Source organism: Mustela putorius, unplaced genomic scaffold (genome assembly GCF_011764305.1).
Source record: "Mustela putorius furo isolate JIRA1106 unplaced genomic scaffold, ASM1176430v1.1 tig00000450_pilon_pilon_pilon, whole genome shotgun sequence".
Classification (NCBI taxonomy): domain Eukaryota; kingdom Metazoa; phylum Chordata; class Mammalia; order Carnivora; family Mustelidae; genus Mustela; species Mustela putorius.
Window position 1 is genome coordinate 9299978 of NW_025421385.1, and position 21997 is coordinate 9321974.

The 21997-nt window shown below is 55.2% G+C and overlaps 1 protein-coding gene across 5 annotated transcripts in view; it reads right to left on the reverse strand.

Moving 5' to 3' along the window:
* The window catches only part of SYNJ2 (synaptojanin 2), a 94940-nt gene that overhangs the window by 47921 nt on the left and 25022 nt on the right, over window positions 1-21997 (reverse strand). For 3 of the 5 annotated variants that reach the window (XM_045080121.1, XM_045080119.1, XM_013044953.2), the window contains exons 2-5: window positions 20248-20334; window positions 12106-12376; window positions 7540-7765; window positions 544-627 (exon numbers count right to left, since the gene is read on the reverse strand). In XM_045080121.1, the coding sequence (XP_044936056.1) occupies window positions 544-627; window positions 7540-7765; window positions 12106-12376; window positions 20248-20334 (668 nt within the window). Of the gene's footprint in view, window positions 1-543; window positions 628-7539; window positions 7766-12105; window positions 12377-20247; window positions 20335-21997 lie in introns of those variants that run through there. The other 2 variants (XM_045080120.1, XM_045080122.1) reach the window with 2 other exon arrangements.

A 21997-nucleotide genomic window follows, 5' to 3' on the forward strand; every position in this document is an offset into this window, starting at 1 on the left:
GGGAGAAAAAATGTCAAATACTCTGGCACAGGCCAGAGTCCTGTTTTAGACCGCAAGGTGTATTTTTAGAAATCAGGGGAAAGTTCCATGCCATTCTCACGTGTCCCCACAGCAGGGACCTCTGGCCATCGGACCTGCTGTATGGCCCCTAGGGCCCGAAAACCTCTCAAAGCCCCGTGGGACAGTCACAGCTCTCAAAACACATCTTTGGCCGTGTTCCCAATACACTGAACTTGGGGGCTAACAAAGTAATTCTACTCAATTATACGATGTGGCTCGCTTCTCAGCAACGGCCCCCCTTCCCAAGTCACGGGCATCAACAGCAAGTTCAGGGTCAGAAAATCAGATACAACGTATACATTTCAGTATCTAAACACATGTACACACACACACACACACACACATGTGCACACTTAGGCAGCTCAGCTCAACCCAGCGGGGCCGGAGCAATGAACTGAGAAATTGAAGGAAACATGGTTAAAAGCAACAAACCACAGTTGTTCAGAAGAGAGAAGCAGGTGACTTACTTTTCTCATTACCTACCTGAAGCCCTGGCTGCTCCCAAAACAGCGGAACGGAGCCTCTGATCTGGACAAAAGAGGACACTCCGTCATCCATGTAAATCGTCTGCACCGCGAGGAAACATAAAGGGAAAGTATTTCTCAATGAAACCGAATGTCCTGGGGCCGGGTAACGGGATCTGGCCGCCTGAGACCCGACACCAGCCCGAATGAAGAGCAGGCAGCAGACTTCCGCGCCCTCCGCTCCCCTGGCCAGCCTGGCCTCGCTGCTCCCTGACCTACAGGCCAGCCCCGTGTGCTCACGGGCGTGCTGGCGACTGACCAGCCTCCGAGGAGTCTGCGGCGGGCACGGGGCCTCGGGGGGAGCCGCGGCTGCCCGGGACTAAGGAAGGCCAGCAACACCTCCCCGCTGCCGCGCAGGGACGGAGGCAAATGTGCTCTGGAATTTAACTAAGACCTTCCTCTGTTTTCACCTCGTCAACTAGCTGAGCAGCAGAGAACAACTGGAAAGGGTTGGATGAAACCAACAAGCGATGGCCAAAAGACCTGGGTGACCCCACGAGTCCCGGAGTCTGCCCTGGACACTGCAGGCCAGGACTTGACTTGAACTAGCAGTCGCTGCTGGCCGTGTGCCGCCGTGTTCTTAAACCCGCCACGAAGTCAACATACACAGCACAGCTTTCATAGGGTTCCAGGGGGCGGGGAGCGCAGCGGGCTCCTGCCTGGAAGCAGGGGATACTCACCGGCTAAAGAACGGATCTCCTGCCCCCCCCCACCACACACCGTTATTTTGGGGGGTACCAGCTCCTCTGCCTGCAGGTCCCGCCCAACACTGTATGCAAGGGAGCATTACAGGGACAAGAAGTGCAGTGCTGAGAGCATCACGAGGGGAAGCTGCTGGGCTGATCAGACACACGGCCCTTTATCTGAGTAATTCTACCCTGGCCTGGCAGGGCCAGTCTGGGCAGCGCTGCCGATCCTTTCCATCTCTTACCAGCCTGCTCCCTTACAGGGTAGCTTTCCGAGCAGCTAGATCACGCTCAGATCACACATGCATTAGTAATTCATTGGCAGACCTGAGCATCGGACCCGCAGCTCCCTGGGACAACAGGAATTACGGGAGGCTGGTACCTATGGAGTTGAGCTGAACCCTTCTTTCCAAAGGGAAACGCATCAGGTTAAGAACTAGTCTGTTTCTGGATCCGGACTAGCAGCAAATTAACTTCCCCCTATTATTCTGCTCAAAATAAGAACAAAAACAAACAAACCCAAAACCAAAAACCAAAACCAGTGGCATCGGGATGGCTCAGTCTGTTAAGACATCGGCTCAGGTCATGATCCCTGAGTCCTGGGATCCACGCCCACGTTGGGCTCCCTGCTCAGCGCAGAGTCTGCTTCTCCCTCCGTTTCTGACTCTCCCCCCCCAGCTCATGCTCCCTCTCTTTCTCTCATAAATAAAATCTTAAAAGAAAGCAAACCACCAAAAACAGAAGAAAGAAGCAGATTGCTTAAACTCACGCAGGCCTCACTGACTACAGAGAGATCAGGAACACACAGGTCCAGATGACTGAGAAAGAAACCAATTTCGCCAACATTTCTCTATCGGGATAGCCCTTAACAGCGCCAGGACCTGATTTAAGCTATGGAACGCTTACCCTGCACTTAAACGTGCGCTAAATGAGCTGCTTCTAGCATCAGACCACACTCCTCTTGAGCCAGAACTTGCACAGGCAGAACGGGTTTCAGAAAACACCCACCAGGAGGCCCCACACTCCAGACCCCACCCGGGGATGGGAAGAAAAGCCGCCTCTCACTCTCTCCACTCCTCCCTCCCACGGGAAGATATTCCAGTGCTGCGTCCCATTCATCATCGGGGCCACCTTCTTTGTTGCCAAGGTGATAAGAAAAAACTAGCAGTGGGTTTGTGGCACTTTCCTTCCTGAGCTGAAGAACACAGCCTGGATACTCCCCGCAGCCTGGATGCCTCGCCTCCCAGAAGTGGTCTTCCCAGAGGGTGTCGGGGTCCAGGGAGAGGGGAGAGGAGGGTGGAGGGGGAAAGTGGGTCAGCACGTGGGCTCTGGGACAGCACCTTCCACCTGCCAGCTCCCAGGTGCCCTGCAGGGTGACCCTGGGCACGTTCTTTAACCACTTTGGGCCTCAGTTTCCTTCTCTCAGTGGAGTTACTGTCACCCAGCCACAGGGAGGAGTAAATGAATAATGAGGGAAGGTGATCCCAGTGCCTGGTGGTGGTTCGTGGCTCTTGAGGGCAGGAGAGCGCCAGCCAGGAGTGTGGATGAGGCCCTGCGGAGGACTGACGGACCGGAGGGCCCGTTGCCTGGTCTTGGCAACTCGGGAGCAGCCCCTTTCTACAGAGTGGTGGGAGTAGAAACCCAAGGACCCTAAAAACAAAGGGATAAGGCAGGGACTCTTGCAACCCAACAGGTACTCTTTGATCTGAAAGGCTTTTGCTCAATTCCCATTTCCAGGCGAGGGCTTTGTAAGCCAGTGCTTTCCAAGCGGGCTGCATTCCTGGGAGGACATGCCGCTGACCTCACCTGTCCAGACTGATCCGTGCCCTTATCTTTAATGGCCAAATATTCTTCCTCTTTTTTTTTTGTCTTTTAGTAGAGCAAAGGGACTTTTGGAGGTTTGTTTTTCTGCCTGGTGAGTCAAGCAATCCTACCAGGTATGACTCACAACAGGGCTGAAAGAACTCCAGGCTTCTTCCCAGGAAGACTGAGATGAGTCCACACATGGATGCACCACACACACACACACACACACACACACGCACACACACACAAACAAAACAACCCCCCACACATGCACTCACACCAATGTACACACCTGTGCATGCACATACACGAACCCCCCCCCAACCATTCACACTTACACACTACACATGCACGTGCGCACACACACGGTCCGCCTCAGAGAAGAAAATTGTTCCTTCCTCTTAGGGAAAATGTTGAAGTAGGGCAGAGCTGGTGGAGCCGAAAACCTCTCCCTCTTCTGGCTCCCTGAGCGTTTAGTTTAGGAGAGACCCTGCCTCGGGGACTCACCCTCTCTCTGTCTAGTCCCACCATTTGCAAAGAAGCACAGCGCCACAATTCATCAGCCCCCCTCAAGCATTTAACAGAGGACCCCCACTTGCATATGGCCATGGGCTGGGGTCTGGAGAGCCTCACTTCCCAGCAGGGGCCTGGGATCTGTGGGCAACAGCCAAGAGGAGCCGAGTGGACCCGGCTGAGACCCTTCCCCGCCACAGCTCAGCACATTTCCTCCAAGAAGTTGCCTGCCACTCTCTAGCGGGAAGCCTATGTCCCAAAGCCTGCCCCTTTGTAGGTCACAAAGCAGGCAGCCCCATGAGCCGGAATGAGTCTAGCCCACTCCGCCTCTGGCATCCCTTTGATTCGAAGGCCTCAGGATGCAAGCCGCACTCTGCCATCCCCCTGAGCAAAGCCAGCAAGACCGCAGGGAGGTGCACGCGACCCCACAGCACAGTCCTGACCCTGGCCAGCCCGTCTCGGTTCCGCCAGCATCTGGCATTGGGCCAGGCGGGCCCCTGGGAGCGATTCCTCCAGGTGCCCAGCACATCACCACAGCCCTGATGGGCCAAGTTCAACATGGGCTTCAGCAGCGCCCCCCCACCCCATTCCTGCGCCGCTCCCCGTCCCAAGCCGCCCCGAGGGCCGCAGGTGCCTGCAGGCTGCGTGTGTCCCCAGGCACCGGTGCCCAGAAGCCCCTTGGGCAGCAGGAGCAGAGGGAGGGAGGCAGAGCTGTGCTTGGCGGGAACACTGGTGACGTGCACATTCCACTTAGGAAAAGATTTCTGTGCTAAAAACAAACTTAGATCAAACTATGGCTACAAAGGGCCGTAAACAAAACCACTGCAGGACCGCAGAGATGGAGAAAGTGGCTGTCTTGTTCAAGTGGGAGCAACGGGAGATTCTGGTCTCGGGGGGAGCAGCTGCCTCCCTCCAGCCATGCCTGCTCATTCTGAAAACACTTCAGGAGAGGGGACGAGCCCCAGGGGCAGCTGCTCCCCGCTTCAGGAAGTGGCTGACCCCCCCCCCCCCATTCAGGCTGGGCCGGCTCCCCAAGGCACGGTCAGGGTGTCCCTGAGCCCGATGCTTTCCTCGGGAAGCGTACGCCCTCACCACTGCCCGCAGTCTCCTCTGTGCCTTCCTCTCGATCCAGGGCCACCCCACGGGCCCCTGCCCTCCCTTGCTCTGTCGGCTTTCCCCCTACCCTCTGCAGACAGGACTGTAGGGAGCACTCCCAGGACGATGAGGGGGCCTGTCCTGCTCCTGCTGCCTCCCTGCCTGAATGGGCTCGCAACTGCACTCAGCCGAGGGGCTCAGAGTTTGCTCCCCTGTTGACAAGGACACACCTGGAGTCGGCTCTGGGGACCGACTCTTCGCCACGCCCCACCCCACACCATGGTGGTCACACTGTCGGGGCTCTCCGAAGGCATGAGTCATCCTGGGAGAGTACAGGGGCTGCTGGGAGTAGCCCCACAAAGAACTTTGGGTGCAAAGCCACCATGACCCCCCCCTTGCCCCATTACACATCTCATAAAAACAGAATCACCACGGGCCCAGGGAGCCATGCCGGTCCCAGAGAAGGTCCACACTCACCGCCCATCTCTGGGAGAGCAGAGGGTGGGGGTGTCCAGCTGCCTGTCGGCTTGCCCACGGCCTCTGGAGCAAGGCAGGGTTGAGGGTTTCATCAAGGCAACCTCTGCCTGATCCAGAGTCCAGAAGAGGAAATGGGAGAGAAAACACAGAGCAGGAAGACCAGACAGGCTGCGTGAACCAGGAAATCCCTCCTCTGTCCTGAGAAGGGAGGCAGGTGGTGGCCATTTAAATCACGGGGCTGTGAGCTCCAGGAGCCAGAGGGCAGGCTGGGGGTGTCTCTAAGGCCTTGCCGGGCCAGCCGCAAGGCAACAAGGTCCCCGTCTCTGAGCCCAAGCAATCAGGGCATGGGACAAAAGCCAGTCACCAGGTCTGCGTAGATGAAATAACCAGAGCAACGTTCTCAGCCCTGGTCCATCGAAAGAAAAATAAGAAAAGCAGTACAGTATCTACATTTTCCATAAAGCTGAATGTACTGCATTAAAAGTACGGTCCTTTAACACTGATGTCTTCATGGATCAACTATGTGCCCCCAGAAGAGATGTTGCAGTCCTAACCCCTAGCACCTTAGAGACCGTTACTGCAGAAGCAGTTAAGATGGGACATACTGGACAGGGCGGGCCTCCTCGTTAAAGGGGAGAGGGCCACCACAGGGAGGTGAGGCAGGGACAGGAGGGCCGTAACGAGGGGGCCCCCAGGGCTGGAAGAGACAGGAAGGATCCTCCTCTAGGGGCTTCAGAGGGAGCATGGTCCCACCAACACCCGGATTTTGGACCTTGGCCTCCAGAATCATGAGACAATAAGTTCTGGTTGTTTTAAACCCTGTCCGTGGCACTTTGTTTTAGCAGCCAACATCTACAGGGTTAAAAAGCCCAAAAGGAGGGCAGGTGCTTTTGCAATGACTTACTTGGTAAGATACAATAGATGAGACCCCAATTTTTTAAAAATGTGGTTAAAACTCACAACTCTGGAGAGCACCAAAAAAAAAAAAAAAAAAAAGAGTCTATAAGGGACTATCTACTGAAAAGCCAGATGGAGAGCAAGGCTGGGGCCAAGCTCCAGTGCTGCTGCCAGTGAAACCCTCTTCCATCTGGCTCAGTTACCAGATTCGGGGGCACAGATACTTTGATGTGTACAAATAGGCTTTGCATTGCCGGCCCCTAGTTCCCAACACAGTGCTCAGCCCCTGACAGATGAGAAATAATAAAGTTCTGTTGAATGCCCTGACTCAGAGCCTTACCACGCAAGGATAAGCAGGGGGACAGGACGGTGCTAAGGCGTGAGGCCGTGCAAAGAATAGGAAGTACTCTTCATGGCGTGGACATGAGCAAGAAAATACGAAAATGCCCTCCATCTTGGGGCCACATTTTTTCCTGACATTTTAAACTAGATTTTATTTATACCCAGGAGAGCAGAGAATGAACAGAAGTCACAGACAAGCAAGTGCCCATGCCCATCACCTAAAAGCTCCCATTCCAACGTCCTGCTACTTAGCATCCGACTCCAAGAGGACCTCCTCACCTTAAGCCCAAGCTGGCGGTGGCTCTCGCACAAAAAGCAGGTGCTCAGATCTGTGCTGAATTAAACTGGCTCAAGGCCTGGAAGACACCACCATTCACAGCTGCAGGAAGGAGCGGATGCAATAAACACGGGCTGTTTGCCGTGTGACACCCGCAGCCATGGGACACCTGTGCCTTTCATGGGGCGTGCCTTTCCTACAATTTATTCCACCTGTTAGTCTACAAGGCAGCCTTACCCTACAGATTTTCAACCTAGAGAGAAAAAACAAAACAAAACAAAAAAACCAACAACTTGAAAACCAAAAACCAATGTAAGACAGCATCTCTGGGAATGAGAACAGAATCTAGGGGGGAAAAAACAGTGTGAAATTAAGCAGATGGTCATATTCATGGAAGCTGAAACCAAGTGCCGCCTAGCACGCCAATTTTGCAACTCCCAGGTGCTGACAGGCTTGTCTGATTTAGGATGAAAAATGGTTTCTCCTCTCATCCTTGTTTTATTGATTTACTTTTTGTCTCAGGAAAACTTTCCAAGCCTGTGGGTTCATCCGTCACCTGTCCTCTCAAATAACCACCACCCTTTATGGCCATGGCAAGAATTCCTGCTTCCTCATAGCTGGAAGTACCTTGGGGATCAGTTTTAGCCCAGCAAAAGTAGATCGAGAAAGCCACCCCAGGCAAGCCTGAGGCCACATGTACAGGCAGAGCCCCAGTGACTCTCTGTTCTCCAGAGGAAGAAACCACAGTGACCAGAGACGACCTCCAACATGCCCGGACCACTTCTGAGCCAAACGGAAATGCATGGTCACCGCTGGGTCCCCTCTGAGCCACCGAGCTCCACCGACCGGCCGGGGCACTGACCTGCTCAGTCTCCACGAAGTTGGACACGTGGCCATCGTCGTTCACACCGCGGGTGTGGAAGCGAGCGCCGGCGCGCTCGCAGCTGATGCGGGACACGAGGCAGACCTTGGCTTGCTTGTGCGAGGCGTACACCGTGCGGATGGACACCACGCCGCAGATGACCTTCAGCAGCCAGTCGCAGCAGCTCACCTGGTGCTGCCTCAGGGGCACGTGCAGCAGCTGGTTCCTGCGAAACGGAACCCCACAGCGACTGGGGTCACGCATCCTCCAGGTAACACCGCGCCCAAACGAGAGGGGGAGGGGCAGGCGCACGGCCAGCTCTCCCGCCAGGGATGGGGTGAAGGCGCTCCCGATGAGTTGGGTGCTCGGGATCGGGGCCGGGAAGTTCCCGAGCTTGTGGGATTCCCGCCCCACAAGCTGCAGGGCAGCGGAGGCCAAGCAGCTTCAACCCGGGACTCCTTCCCTAAACCACAGCAGGCGTCAGTGTCGGGGAATGGAAAGTCCCTGAGCGGAGCGGGATCCACCCCCCACCTTCCAGCGAACGTGGGAGGAGCCTTCTCCAGACCCCCGCCCTCCCCACTTTTAAATCAGAAATCCCATCAGTAAAAAAATTTAATCATAGGCTTTGTAAGTAAATAATAAATGATAAAAATAATCCCTAAATATATGGATGCTCATTTAAATGACATACATATCCCATGAGGTGCAGCCTATCCCAGAGAGAGCGCTAGGAAGCGAATCAAAACAAGTAAAAAAGGATGAGAGGGGCAGCGCCTGGGGGGCTCAGTCTGCTAAGCCTCGGCCTTTGCCTCAAGTCGGCATCCTAGAGTCCTGCCATAGAGCCTGCGCGGGGCTCCTTGCTCAGTGGGGAGTCCGCTTCTCCCTCCGACCTTCCCCCCTGCTTGGATTCTCTCTCTCAAGTAAGTAAAATAATTTATTTTTTAAAGGATAAGATGGGGGCGCCTGGGTGGCTCAGTCCTTATGTGTCTGCCTTAGGCTCAGGTCATGATCCCAGGGTCCTGGGATCGAGCCCTGCATAGGGCTCCCTGCTCTGTGGAGAGCCTGCTTCTCCCTCTCCCACTCCCCCTGCTCCTGTTCCTTCTCTTGCTGTGTCTCTGTCAAATAAATAAAGTCTTAAAAAAAAATTAAGATGAAAATAAGAGCAACAAAAGTTCTAGTATTTTGTCCCCATATCGGATGGATTGTTCTTGGGGTCTGGGGACCCCTGGTGTCCTTGATGATAAGGATGGGGATAAAAGCCAACATTTATCAAGTGCACAGAGAATCATCCTGAGTGCTTTGGGATGAATTAAGTCACTTCATCCTCCAAAGGCCCTACGTGAAAGGTATTATCATTCAGCCCATCCTACAGATAAAGAAACTGAGGCACAGAGAAGTGAAGGACTTGTCTGAGGTCTGGGAGCCACTAAACGGCAGCGAGGAGCTGGGAGCCTGTGCTCTTCACCGGCCCCGCCAGCCCCGGGGCCTACCTCCTCCCTCCCCGAAGGCCTCACAAGTACCTGCCCCCTCTTGCCCTCACTCAGCTTCCCCAACTCCCACTTGACCTACTCAGCCCCAGCGGCCACTCTGAGAAGGGAGGCCTTGGAGGGGTGCAAGGACCCCCAACACTCCAGGCCACGGTCTGCTCGGGGCGCTCAGGAGACCCAAGCAGCACCTCACACCCTCCGAGTCCTCTCAGACTCTCCCCGGGAGGCAGGAACCTTCCCAGAACGCTCTCTCCCACGGGGTGCTAAGCAAATCTAGATCACAATGCCCTATTTGTTTAAAAAAGGCAGCGCCGTTCCTGCCCTGCCTGAGAGAGAGCCTTCTTCCCGGGTAGCAGCCTTCTCTCATTTCTCCAGAAGGGTCCTGTGAGCCCTGCGATGTCTCAGGTGGCTTCTCCAAGCGTAGAGGCTCCGGAGGTCTCAGGCCATCCTCTCCCACCGTGAGCAGGACACCGGCCCCTTCTGAGCTCTCCTAGCCACTGTGCTTGATGATGGAGTACTCCTTCACAAAAACACGTTTTCTTCTTCTGAGTCACTCTCTAAAATTCAGATGACGAACCAGCTTTAGTAACAAATTAAATCCGCATATGGCATCAAAGCAAGGCCTCCCGAATATTCCAGTCTTCCGGCCACACAGCTATGGCCACCATCAGTCACCAGGGGTCAGGCAAGGGAGCCTTTTGCTAAATATTGTCAGCGCTGAGTCCCTGTTTATAGCCACACTGGCCTGGCGCGCTGAAGGACAGCTCTGGTCCTCAGGGGGAGAGACCCAGATCCACAACGGAAAACCGCCGTGAGTCTCCTCCCGGGCTCGCACTCCACCGGGAAGCAGTTCTCGGCGCGGCCCATCAACCAGACTGGCCCTGCACGCCCCCATTCACCAGCCATGTTCCCTGTGGACCCCATCTGACTCCAGATGTGCGTTCAGACCTGGAACGCAGCACCCTCAATGGGCTTCGGGCAATCAAGCCTGTGACTGCTGGGTCGGGGCTGACTCAGCTGCGGTCAGCTCCACGGGCACCGCCCCAAAACCACACCCAGCGACCTGGCACCCTCCAGACGGCCGCTTCCTCTCAGCTCAAGATACAATCTGGTCCCTTTCCCAGCCACCCCCCAACCCGCCCGGTCCCAGCCTCCACCTCGTGATCTGCACCCTTCCTGCTGCTCTCTGTGGACCCCACGTCTCCAGCCCCAGAGCTGGCAGAAGGCCTGACACCAGGGCCACCTGGTTTCCTAAGCATCCCCTACGGTCCTATGATGTTGCCAAGAAACATCACAGCCTCTGAGACCTCTCCCTGCCCGGCAATCCCTGTTGGAGGTGGCCCCATGTCCTTAGCACAGACAGCCCTCCAAATCCCCAGACTTCGCCTCCCTTACTTCCTGGACTTCAGGGGTACAAGCTCATCTCTGCAAAATGGACTTAGTGATTCCCAGAAACACCTTCGTCTGGACCTGTTTCTCAGAGAAGGGTCCTCCAACCCCAGGACAGGGGCCTCCATCATCACCTGGCTGGAAATGCTGAGTCTGGGTCCCGGGGCCCAGACTAGCTGAGTCATACTCTGCATTGGAACAAGTGTAGCAGGAGACTCACAGGTATTTTCAAGTTTGAGCACAGGATGGCCCCAAGAACTCAACAAAACCAGACGGTCCAAGAGGGCCTGGGGGTGAGGAGCACAAAGGCCTGCGGCAGAATACGGTGAAGCCTCTTTTTCCAGGCAGAGTTCAGGCAGAGTTCCCCCAAGCACCAAGGGGAAGAAAAATGTATGCATTGAAGGAGACCTCCGAGTTCCTGGGTTTGTGCAAAGGGAGGGAGGCAGGCATAAATTATGGCTGTAAATAAGCCTCATCAACTCTATCTTAGGTCTGGGAAACTGGGGTGACTGCAAATTCCAGCCCTGGAATTCTAAGAACATTCAGGATATAAGGCATATTAGAGCAATTTCTATGGCTTGATGCTCATCCCACTGGCTTCTGACCCACTTCTCACCTGTCTCCTGGCAAATCCGAAGGGTACAGTGTGGTTGACTACCTAGGCCTGGCACCAGTCCATGGAGATCATTGCACCAGCCCTACCTTCCAGGACTTACCAGGGTCATGACCCCCAGGATCCAGAAAGAGCCGTAGATAATTTACATATTTATACAGTCAGCCACACCTAGCTATGCCTGTGGAGGAACACCCGAGTAACCCTAAACATAAAGAAATCCAGGCGCCTTGGTCTGGGCCTCAGGATACGTGTTATCACATGACTGCTCAGTACCTTCACAGGCTGACTTGGCAGTTTCCCCATTGTTGGAAGAGCTGGTCTGGCCTGGCGACTAACAGAATAGGATCTGGAGCCAGAATGCCTGGTTTGAATTTCCTCACTTGTTCAAGCCTCAGTCTCCTTATCTGTAAAATGGGCATAACAAATAGACCCTACCTCATAGGTTACTTGAGGATTTTGAGTTATTTTTTTTTTTTAAAGATTTTATTTATTTGTCAGAGAAAGAAAGGGCAAGCACAAGCAGGGGGAGTGGCAGAGGGAGAGGAAGAAGCAGGCTCCCAGGGAGCTTGATGTGGGACTTGACCCCAGGACCTTGGGATCATGACCTGAGCCGAAGGCAGACACTTAACTCACTGAGCCACCCATGAGGCATCCCAGGATTCTGAGTTATTACCGGCAAGGAAGTTACTAGAATAGGAACACTGAATATAAGCATTTGTGATAAATGTGTGTGCACCAGAGGGTAACCCAGATCGCTGAGGGGACCACAGGGGCACTGAGCATGGCCCGGCACTTAGGAAGCACCCAGTGGGTGTGGGCTCACGGAGAGTTTCTTTTCTAAATCTAATTTGACTGCTTTGGACACCTTCCCGGAGCCCAGGAGTGCGGATGGGGGCTTAGCTTTCTTCTCACTGTGTTGAGAGCGACTGGGCTCTCAGAGGTGCCCCAGGATCCTGGGGATGGTATAAAGCAGAGAGCAAGGTCGCAGGTGCCAATCAGAGCCTGCCCTGGATATGATCCAAGAGGGATAGGGGCGAGGGGATGGGGTGGTAGGCGATGACCCAGGGCCCTCACCAAAAGAAGGAGCTCCCCGACTCGTCGCTGTCGTGGCCCTGCTTCTGCGCCCGGACGGTGAGGTCAAAGCTGGACCCATCATTGGGCCATGAGAAGTAGAAGACCCCCGAGTTGAGGATTTTCCTCAAGGCTACGAGGCGGTCCTCCTCCTTGACCTCCTCCTGGAGAGGGTAAAAGTCGGTGGCCGTGATTTTGTAGATTTCAGCCTCTGGGATTCTGCCCACAGATGTGCAGCCTGTCACCAAAACCAGGAAGCTCTGGGAAGCGCCACCTGGAAGGGAAATAGACAAGGGGGCTTAGGACCACACTGGGTGGGCGCCAGGGGCAAGCAGGCGTGGCCGCTGCAACCCACTAGAGCCTGAAGCCTCTTCTAGGAGGGTCGCCTCTGGCCAGCAGCGCCACCACCTGGCAGCCTACTGGAAATGCGAATTTTGGGCCCCATCCAGTGGGGCGGGGCCAGGGGCCAGCCACCTGTGAGGAAACATGCATTTAGGCCATTCTGCGGCCCACCAGCCTGAGGGTCTCCGGCCGGGAGCCTTCCTGGACCCACAGCCTCTCTCCCTATCTGCACCCCAAAGCCTTGCAAATCTGCCATCTCCACGAAGCCTCAGGCATCACCTGGCTCAGGGACCCCCAGTGGGGTCAGTCCTCCAAGCTCAGTCCCTGGAGTAGCCTCTCGAAGATGCCTGATGGAAGACCTCCCTCTCTGCTTAGATCCTTCCACAGCTCCCACCTCCCCCAGGACTGAAAGGGGAACTCCTCCCAGGCCGAGCACCCATCCGTCCCCACCTATGGACACCCATGGTCCCTCGGCTCGGCAAATACGCCTATGCCCTCACACCCCTGGGCCTTTGCCCAAGATGCCGTCTCTGCCCGGGAAACCCTACCACATTCTGCCCTTCAAGGCCTTCCCCACTCGCATTCCCTGTCTCCACTCTCCAGAAGAGCCACAAACCTTTCCGGGGTTCATTAGGGCCACCCTAGCTCATCCCTCCTTTCCAGGAGAACTCCTCTCTCTCTGCCCTTCAGGGAGCCTGCCCTGCTCTCTCAAGACATGGCTGTGGCCCCCCCCCCGCCCCCTGCCACTGGCCGACAGCATCCCTGTTAGCTCTATTACATGCAAAGCTAACAACCTCGTTCCCAAATGTATTCCCAGTAAGTTGGGGTTTCTTTGGGGGGGGGGGCGTTACATTGTAACATCCCAGCACGGCACACGGCTAACAGACGAATACTTCTTACATCACCCAGGGAGAGGGGGGCTCAGGTCTCCCTACTCCCCGTGAAATGATCCCCCATACCACTGCCCACCGGGCTGCCAGGAGCACGAGGGAACCTCTCCTGGGACCCCATCAAACCTGCTTTGTCTTCCGCACCCCCCACTGCACGGGGCAGACAGGCACACGCTATGGGAGCCAGGGGTGCGTGGCAAGGCTCTGCTCTGGGGACAGCGGGGACAGGTGCCCTTGCCCCGTTTCAGGAGAGGGCCCAATCACTGGGGTGACCAGCTGGCCTCTGGGGGGCGCTGGTGTGGTTCTGGTCCGGAGGACAGTCTTCCCACCCTGCTAAGATTTAAAGGACCTGTAGCCAGCAGGGGCTACTCCCAGGGGTCAGAGGTCATTGTCTGGGCCCATGGTGACCAATATTTCAGACACTCCGATAAAAGACCCTTAAGTCCCAGGGCTCATTCTGTCCCCCTACTCCCTCCTCACACCTGGTAGGAGGAAGAGTGCTGCTCGGGGCCAGGACATGCCTGGATTTTTCTTAAAGTTGCCTTCATCCTGTGTCACCACTCCTAGCACGCCTGCTGGGGGACCACAGAGCAACCGGATCAGCTCCCCTCCGACCTCCCCAGGCCGATTACCAGGAAACTACTTTAAAGCAACATAAGAATAAGGCAGCTATGCTGTGGACAGTGATAGGGGGTGGGGGACTTGGGTTTCCTAAGCAGGATAAGTATCACTTCTGGGCGACCGGTGGGGTTAATGTGGGCTGGATGTCCTCGAATTACAGCCTCACAAACACAAATGTTCCCATAACCTGTGCTAGAACCCATGCCCAGGCGTCTCTTCTGCCTCCTTCCATGTGCTCAGCGCAGGGAAAGCAGAGTTCAAGACCGTTCAGAGGCGTGACCAGGGGACAGCCCCTGCGGTCTAGGCTGCGAGCCTGAGAAGGGATTCTGTGGAGAGTGGGGTCAAGGAGAAGCACAGAAAACTTTGTCTCTCCAGCCAAGCTGTGAAGTGGATTTCCAGCAGTCCTTCCTCAACAGCCTCTGCGTGGGGGAACCGAGTCCCTGGCAAGAGTCCCAGGTGGCTTTGAAGACAGTAGGCATTTCCTGTGCAGGGCAGTGGCCCCCCCGGTGGTACGGAGGGGTGGCTGCAGCAGGCAGGAAAAAGCTCTTAAAATAAATGAGAATTGGAGCTCCTGAGTCCGGGATGAGGGGCTCAGGAGAGGGCACAGGTGAATTTAAGAAAAGCCACCACAGAAGCGCACTGGAACCAAGCACTGTGATAACAGAGGACTCTCAGTTCTGGCGCTCCCTGGGCACTAGGTGTTGTTCCTTGAACTTCCTCTGGACAAGCCCATGGGGGGCTGGGGAGGAGGTACCACTTTTAGCCCATTTCACAGAGAGGCAGATGGAGGCACAGAGAGGTTAAGAAGCCTGCCCAAGGTAACAGAGTGGGGCAGCTGGGATTCGAATCCACTTTAGGGCTCTACCACCTGGGCAAGAGACTCAGACTAAGTCTGCTTCCAGATCCGGCACTCTTTACCTAGATCCTTGCTGAAGGACAGCTCATGTGCCTGACAAGGCTGCCATTTCATATGCGAGGGACTGTCCCCAGGGGGAAGTCACATCGTCCGCCCGAGGCACGGCTAGTCTGCCATTGGACCCACAATGCACACATGGGTCTCCTCTCCCCGGCTCCCTCGGGCTCCCAGGTCTGGCGGCCTCCAGTCCTGCTGGCTCGCTGTCCCACAAGGGCTGTGGCTGACTAATGTGCCATTCGCTCACTGGAGACCACGAGTTTTCATCATTAGATTAAATGGCTGTGAATAATACATTTTACAGCATAGGCTAAACATTGATGCATGACAATAAAACCATTGTGGGCCTCTTTACCGGGATGCAGCGGGATCTAGATCCTGCTTTGATCAGGGGAGGCGTGAATCAGTTCTTTAACAGATGGGATTTCCCTCGTGTTTCTATTCCACGCCCCCTGGAGTTGCATCCTAATGTCATATTTTGTGCTTCTGTGTCTCTTGATCATACCGGGCAGCAATCTGATCCCGACACTTGACGTGTTTAGAAGACTTGGACTTGCGCCATCATTGCAATGATTTTGAGTCAAACGATATAAACAAAGTGCTTTGCTAAAGAGTAATTGAACGTAAAAAACCGAGACTTGTTGGGAAGGTGGGTGGGACCTCTGGATCCGCACATCCACGGGAAAATAGTATTTATTAGCAGAGAGCACGCCTGGGTCAGAGGTCACTGGCCATAGTCAGGGAGAGGTGACCGGAAGGACAAGCAACAGGTCATGGGCCCAAAGGTACAGCAGAGCCAGAAGGGACCACACATGCACACAGGGACACGTACACCCTTCCAGATGGCAGGAGGCCCACTCTCAGGCGAGTCTTGCAGGCTGGGCAACCAGGGTGCGAAAGCGGGAGGCAACCACCCCACCACATACTGTCTAGGAGGGCCAGGGTTTCAGTTTGAGAAGATGAAAAAACTTCTAGAGACAGACGGGGGTACAACAATGGAAATGTCCTCAGTGCCCCTGAACTGTCCACTTTAACTTGGTCACAATGGTACATTTTTATCGTCTCTGTATTTTGCCATGTGCACAAAAACCTCGGAGACCTCCATGCTGATTCAGAAATGCTCTCCCTCGAGGGGGCTGACTTTAAAACCCAACTCCAAGGCCCGGCTGTCCTCAGGCCCCTGAGCCTGGCAGCGATGGGGTCCCTGTCTTGTCTCGCTGAGGCCACTGCCATCTGGCTGGGAAGGGCTGGCGCTGGGAGCTCGGTGAGTCATGGGCAGACACAATGCCGTTTGTGCGGGGGACAATGCTGGGTGTGTTCTGGCCTCTGGGCCTCCTGCTTCCCCTGCGTCCGCATTTCTCCGTTGGCTCAGCCTTGGCTCAGCCTTGGCGTTCACTCCCCGGCCAGGTTGTGCCAATCTCCACCCTGAGGTTGCCGAAAAACCCCCTTCTCTCTCCTGCTTATACAGGGCCCTCTCGCACTTTAAAGCTGTAGACACAGGACTCAGGAGCTCTAGGCTTGTCCACTCATGGAGTGGGGGTCCCCAAGGCTCCCCCAGTACCAACCAGCTTGAGTTCTAAATACCCTGCATCCACATGGCACAGGATGCAAGGATCTCTTTCTCCTTCCCTTTCTGGAACGTGCAGGTGGCACGTGTGTCTGAGCCGGGAGCTTACGCCTGCCCCTCCTTCTCCAGCCCCACTCTGTAGCCCGAAATCCACCCAGGGGTGGGTTAGTCGCACCATGGAAACTGGCAGACGCTTCCTAGCAGGGCTTTTTTCCCCCCGGAGAGCTGGACGTCCAATATTCACCAGCACTCCACTGGATGTAGGTCATAAATGATCCTAAGACTGATAAAGGCCGTATCATTTCAAGACTTTCCAGAGAACACTGTGTACGCCGAATCTCCAATCTAAAGACGATCCCATTTCCCTCCCCAGAGACTTTGCCTTTTGTAGTGACTGCCCCGCAGTGAGCCCTCCGCTAGCCTCTGCAGGCTAACCACCCACCAGGACTCAGTGCCCTGACCTCTACCCCGCACCCCCTTCTCCCAGAGGGACCCTTCTGCACGCCAGCTCCCTCCTGCTCAGTACCCATTTCCAAACCAGGTTTACTCTCCCCTATAAATCTCTTAGCAATTATGTAATACAGAGGTGAGGCAGTTTTCCTGGTTTTGCAGACTACAGTCCTAGAGAGATGAATAAATACAGAAGGTGAGTGTGTTGTGAAGCTGGAACTAGAATCTGGGAGGGCTGTCCGGTAGGGTTTCACAGGCTGTGCACTGCACAACTCCAGAGCTCGTTAAAGATCTCACTGTATTCAACCCTCGAGGCTATGAAACAGGCAGGCTGTGAGAGCTTAGGTTAAAAGGGAGTTAAATCCTGTAATCGTTGGGATCAATTCTTTCAGCTGCTGTACTCTCACTTTCTTTGCTTTGTATCATGTCTACATCAGGAAGCCTGACTCTCCAACTAATTGTGGGGGCTCCGCCCCCTTCCTGCTGGCATTTCTGGGAAGAAGGAGGAACTTACCATCTCCATGAAAACCTAGGAACCTGGAATAAAGCTTTTAGCAATTTTTGTGCACATTTCTTAGTTTCTAACAGAAAAAAGCTATCTTCACTGAGGCAGATTGAAATTCAACAACTTGCCCCCTGTTATAAGCCTGAGAGGAAGTCTCTTTTTTTGTACAGAGACCCTCGGCTTAAAAAAGTCAGTCAAAAGGGAGGCCGATCCCCAGCTTGGGCTGGTTGTCTCGGTGGCAACCCCAAACTGGGATTTCACTCTGCCCAACACCCTCAACAGATGAGAAGAAAACAGGAGAGCTCTGGGCTGGGGACTTGCAGGAGGAAAAGAAAATCAAGTTAAAGCCATGGTCTCCTTCAGGAAATCCAAGGGGATTTTTAAACACTGGACAATAAGGCCCAATCCTTCCATCTATCCTAAAGATATCCGAGGGCCCTTTCAGGAATGTGTTGAAAACAGGCCAAAGAACACTGACATTCCAAAACTTGGAAGTCATTCTTACCCCCTTGGAGAGAGCTTTGGCAGCCCACCTAGGAGGGCAACTCTGGCAGGAAGGGCTGGGGGTATTCAGAGGACAGAGGAGGAGAACGGGGGTGGGGGGGGGGAGGTGCTGGGGATCTTAGCCACCTTCATGCCAGGCCCCCAGGGTCTCTGCACACTCACTCCTGGGGGAGGGCCGGGTGGGGAGCACAGGCTGCTCGAAGGGAGCAGGGCCTTGCCTCAGGCAAGGGCAAGATGGGGGGGTCTCCCCAGCAGGTGGTCTTGTCCCTCCACTTCCTTGCCCTGGGGTGATTCCACAGAAGCCTGTCCAGACCCTGGGCCAGGAGCCCCACAGACACCCTGGCCCACTCTGACAATATTTCTCAGGGTTAAAGTCATCGCCTCAGGCAAGAAGTGCAGCCAGGATTCAGAGTGGTGGCTGTTGAGAGCAATTCCCTGTAGCCAATCTCAGATCCTAGTCCAGGGAAAAGACGACCTCCTCTGGGATGAAGGAAAGGTACTGCTCCTTCTGACCTTGGAAGTGCAACCTTCTCTGCCCCCTTTAAAGACAGAACAGCCCGGTAGGTTGACAACAGCCCCAGGTGGTTGACAACAGCCCCAGGTGGTTGACAACAGCCCCAGGCGCCAGAAGGCACATGTTTAAAACCCAGGTCACCCCTGGAGAACTGCCTGACCTTGGCCAAGTTACAGCCCTGTGCAAAATCCAGGTCTGGCTCAGATGCAAAACGGATCACTGATTCATGTAGCGGAAAACCACTGCCGGTTATAACTGTAAGATGTCAACAACGGTTAACACATCCTAAGAGCCAAGACGCTCTAATATGTTAAAAAAAAAAAAAAAAAGTCACAGAAGAGACAAAAAAACAGCACTTAAGTTTTCCAAGCCTCTCTGTCTGGGTAAAGCAGGACAGGAACAGGCACCCGCCTCGCGTGTTGGGAGAACAGAGTTAATACATTACAACAGTGCCCGGCACGGAGTGTGCGCTACGGAAGGTTATCTGGTGTCCTCACATCACCGTCGCGGAGGCAAGGGCCCCTGGACTTTTTTGTGACCTCATTAAAATCACTAAGGGGAAAAGTCCCACAGAAAACCTGGAGTAGGAAGCACATTTTCAGGGAAAAAGCCAAGTGTTTGGAGGCAACTCCGTCTGGGTTTGAATCCCAGGTACACTTCTCACCCGAGGCAATCACTCTAACCCTCTGAGCCTGTTTCCATGACTGGGAATAGTGGAAGAGACGCAATATCATATTGGCTTATTTTTAGGACTCAGTAAGTTAACGCACATCTAGCCCCAGGGAACAAAAGAGACATCAGAGGCATGCATGTTGTCGTGGGGCTACGGAGCACTTTCCCTACACACGATTTGGAAATGACTGCTGGAATCGAGCTCAGGAGAACCCGTCCCCGAAAGAAAAGACCCAGAAAAGTAGTGACAGACAACGTGCCATTCTGTTGCCTTAAAAAAAATTCCCCGTCTGTGAACGCAGCTGCTGCGGGAAACGAGGGAACATGCTCGGCTCGGGGGAAGAGTGTGCCCCAATCTGACCCACTCCCAGCCACTCTCATCCTGGGGTGCTGGATTGAGAAGGAGAGATGTCACCTGTGCTCTGGCCGGGGCCCCAAACATCCCTGGAGACCTGTGGGTGGGGCCGGCATAAATGAGGTGACTGAGAGAGGAGGAGGGACACGGTGGCTGCAGACCCCAAAGTGAGGTCCAGGGCCACAGAGGTGACAATGCAGGGGAAGGCTGCGACCTCCAGGAACAGCCCAGCTGACAGCTCAGCCCCGAGGGTCTCACACGAACAAGGATGCCCGCTGGTTCCTGGGAGTTCTCAGCCTTTTCCAAAGTCAGACTACGCGGCCCATTTTCCAGATGCACTTTCTTTTCCTCTCCCCAGCCCCCCACCGCCGGCATCGGATGGCCCCAGGTGCGGGGGGCTCTTCTCTCCTCGCTGACACGCACGCCCAGTCCCTGCTCTTCTTCAAGCCACCCCGTGAGTCCGGGGTTGTCAGACTCTCTGCATCCACGCCTTCTGGATACGGAGCCCTTGTCAACAACATACAGCCCCCTGGGGGGGACCCCCCCCCTTACACCCGACTTTGGAAAAACTCAGGTCCTGGAGGGCAAACCATGAAGGTGAGCATCCTTCACACACACCTCCTCTGCCACCGGCACAGACAGGTGAGAATCAGGCTGCGTTCACCTCCTCCCCGGCACGGAGCAGCGGCTCAGGCAAATAGAGACACAGTTTAAAAGATGATAAAATAAAATGTCTAAACCCGGCAGTCCTTCCAAACGAATGCAGGAGGAGACGCTCTGACAGCTGCTGTTCTGTCTGAACGGGTACTTACCGGATCTTAACCTGAGCTCCCCCAAGCAGCCGTAAGCGTCCGTGAGCTTCCCATACTGGCCTTTAATGACCTCCTTCTCTTCCGGAGCTGGGAGAGAAACACATCACAGACAACATCAGCCTGGGTCTCCGGCCTGCCTGCCGGAGTTCATTCACGGCTGCCTTCCCATCTGGGTCCCCACCCACTGGAAAAAGAAAACGCAGAGACAATAGCCCGGCCTCAAGGGATGCGGGTGGAGGTTTTAGGACTAGCGAATCACTGAGCTGCACATTTAGACCTTCCCACAAACAGCTTGCTCTCTGGGAGCGCCCACAGCTCCCTGGGGGGGGGGGCGGGGGGGGGAGCTGGGGAGGGTGAGGAGAGTCCCCGGCTGGCTGCGAGGAGGTGCTGGGGTTTGAGCAGGAACAGGTGTCTGGGGCCCAGCCCCATCCGCAGGCTCAGGAACAGGCTCGAGTCCTTGTGACCCAGTGGGAAGGACCGTCCTCCCTAAATGAGGTCCCCTGCAGGCTCATCCCGCGAGTGCCCACCTGCCCGCGGGGACCTGCTGAGTAACAGACGAGGAGGCTGTGCAGAAAGCCCACGCACCCCAGGTACTCTGGGCCTGGGCCCGGGGCATCCCCCCCGGCACGCTGGCAGGGCAGAGCCCTTGTCCTTGTCCTTGTCCAGCGCTCAGGACAAGACAGAGCCTCAGGAGGAAGCAAAAGAAGAAAGCTGACCTGACAGAGGAAGGACCCTTTGGAGCCGGGAGCCCTTGACCTTCAAGGACACCAGAGACCCATCTGGCACTGAAGGCAGCAAGCCCTTGGACCCTTCCTCTGAAGGGTGTTTCCATACGCAGCGAATGAAACCGGGACCTGGATGAGTCCCCGGATGAGGGCCTGGCAGACCCTGTCAGCGAGATTCCCTGGGAAAGCAGTCCCTCTGCGTCCGCATGGGCTTTTCATCCCGGGACAGAGGAAGGCCCAGCAGACACTGCAGCTTCACGGGGGAGCATCTGGGGGGGGGGGTCTCTATCACCCCTACAACCGTGCACAAGTTTTCGGACTATTTTTTTATGGGGCTTAGAGCCACAGTTTCTGTCAGAATGGCAGAGGAGGAGGAGGGCAGAGGGGCCTAGTAACCTAAGGCTAATCTGAGGACTCGGGGGACCGTCCCAACCACTCCCTCCGCCGGGCCCAGAGAAGGAGCGGCCGTGAGGCGCGGCCCTCCTGGGTCTTCCTGCTGCGGCTGCGGTAACAAATGACCAGACCCCCCAGCTCGGAACAGCACGTGTCTGTGAGCTGCCGACTGTGCAGGTCAGAAGTCTCCAGACTGGGCTTTACTGGGTTAAAATCAGGGTCAGCAGGATTACATTCCTCTGGAAACTCTGGGAAAGAACCTGTTTCCTGGCCTTTAGCAGCATCTCCAGCCGGAGGTGCTCCATGCTCCGGGCGGTGCTCCGTGCTCCAGGCGGTGCTCTGTACTCTGGGCCTCCTGGCCCCTGCCCACCCCCTTTTCAAAGCCCACAACAGCCGCACTCGGCTCTCTCCTCCCACTTTACTTCTCTTTCCCTTTCCTGCTTCCCTCCTCCCTCTTTTTTTTTTTTTTTTTAATTTTATTTATTTATTTGAGAGAGAGAGAGAGAGAGAATGAGTGGGGCCTGGGGCAGGAGAGGAGGAAGCAGACTCCCCACTGAGCAGGGAGCCCGGCACGGGGCTCAATCCCAGGACCCTGAGATCACGACCTGAGCTGAAGGCAGACGTTTAACCAA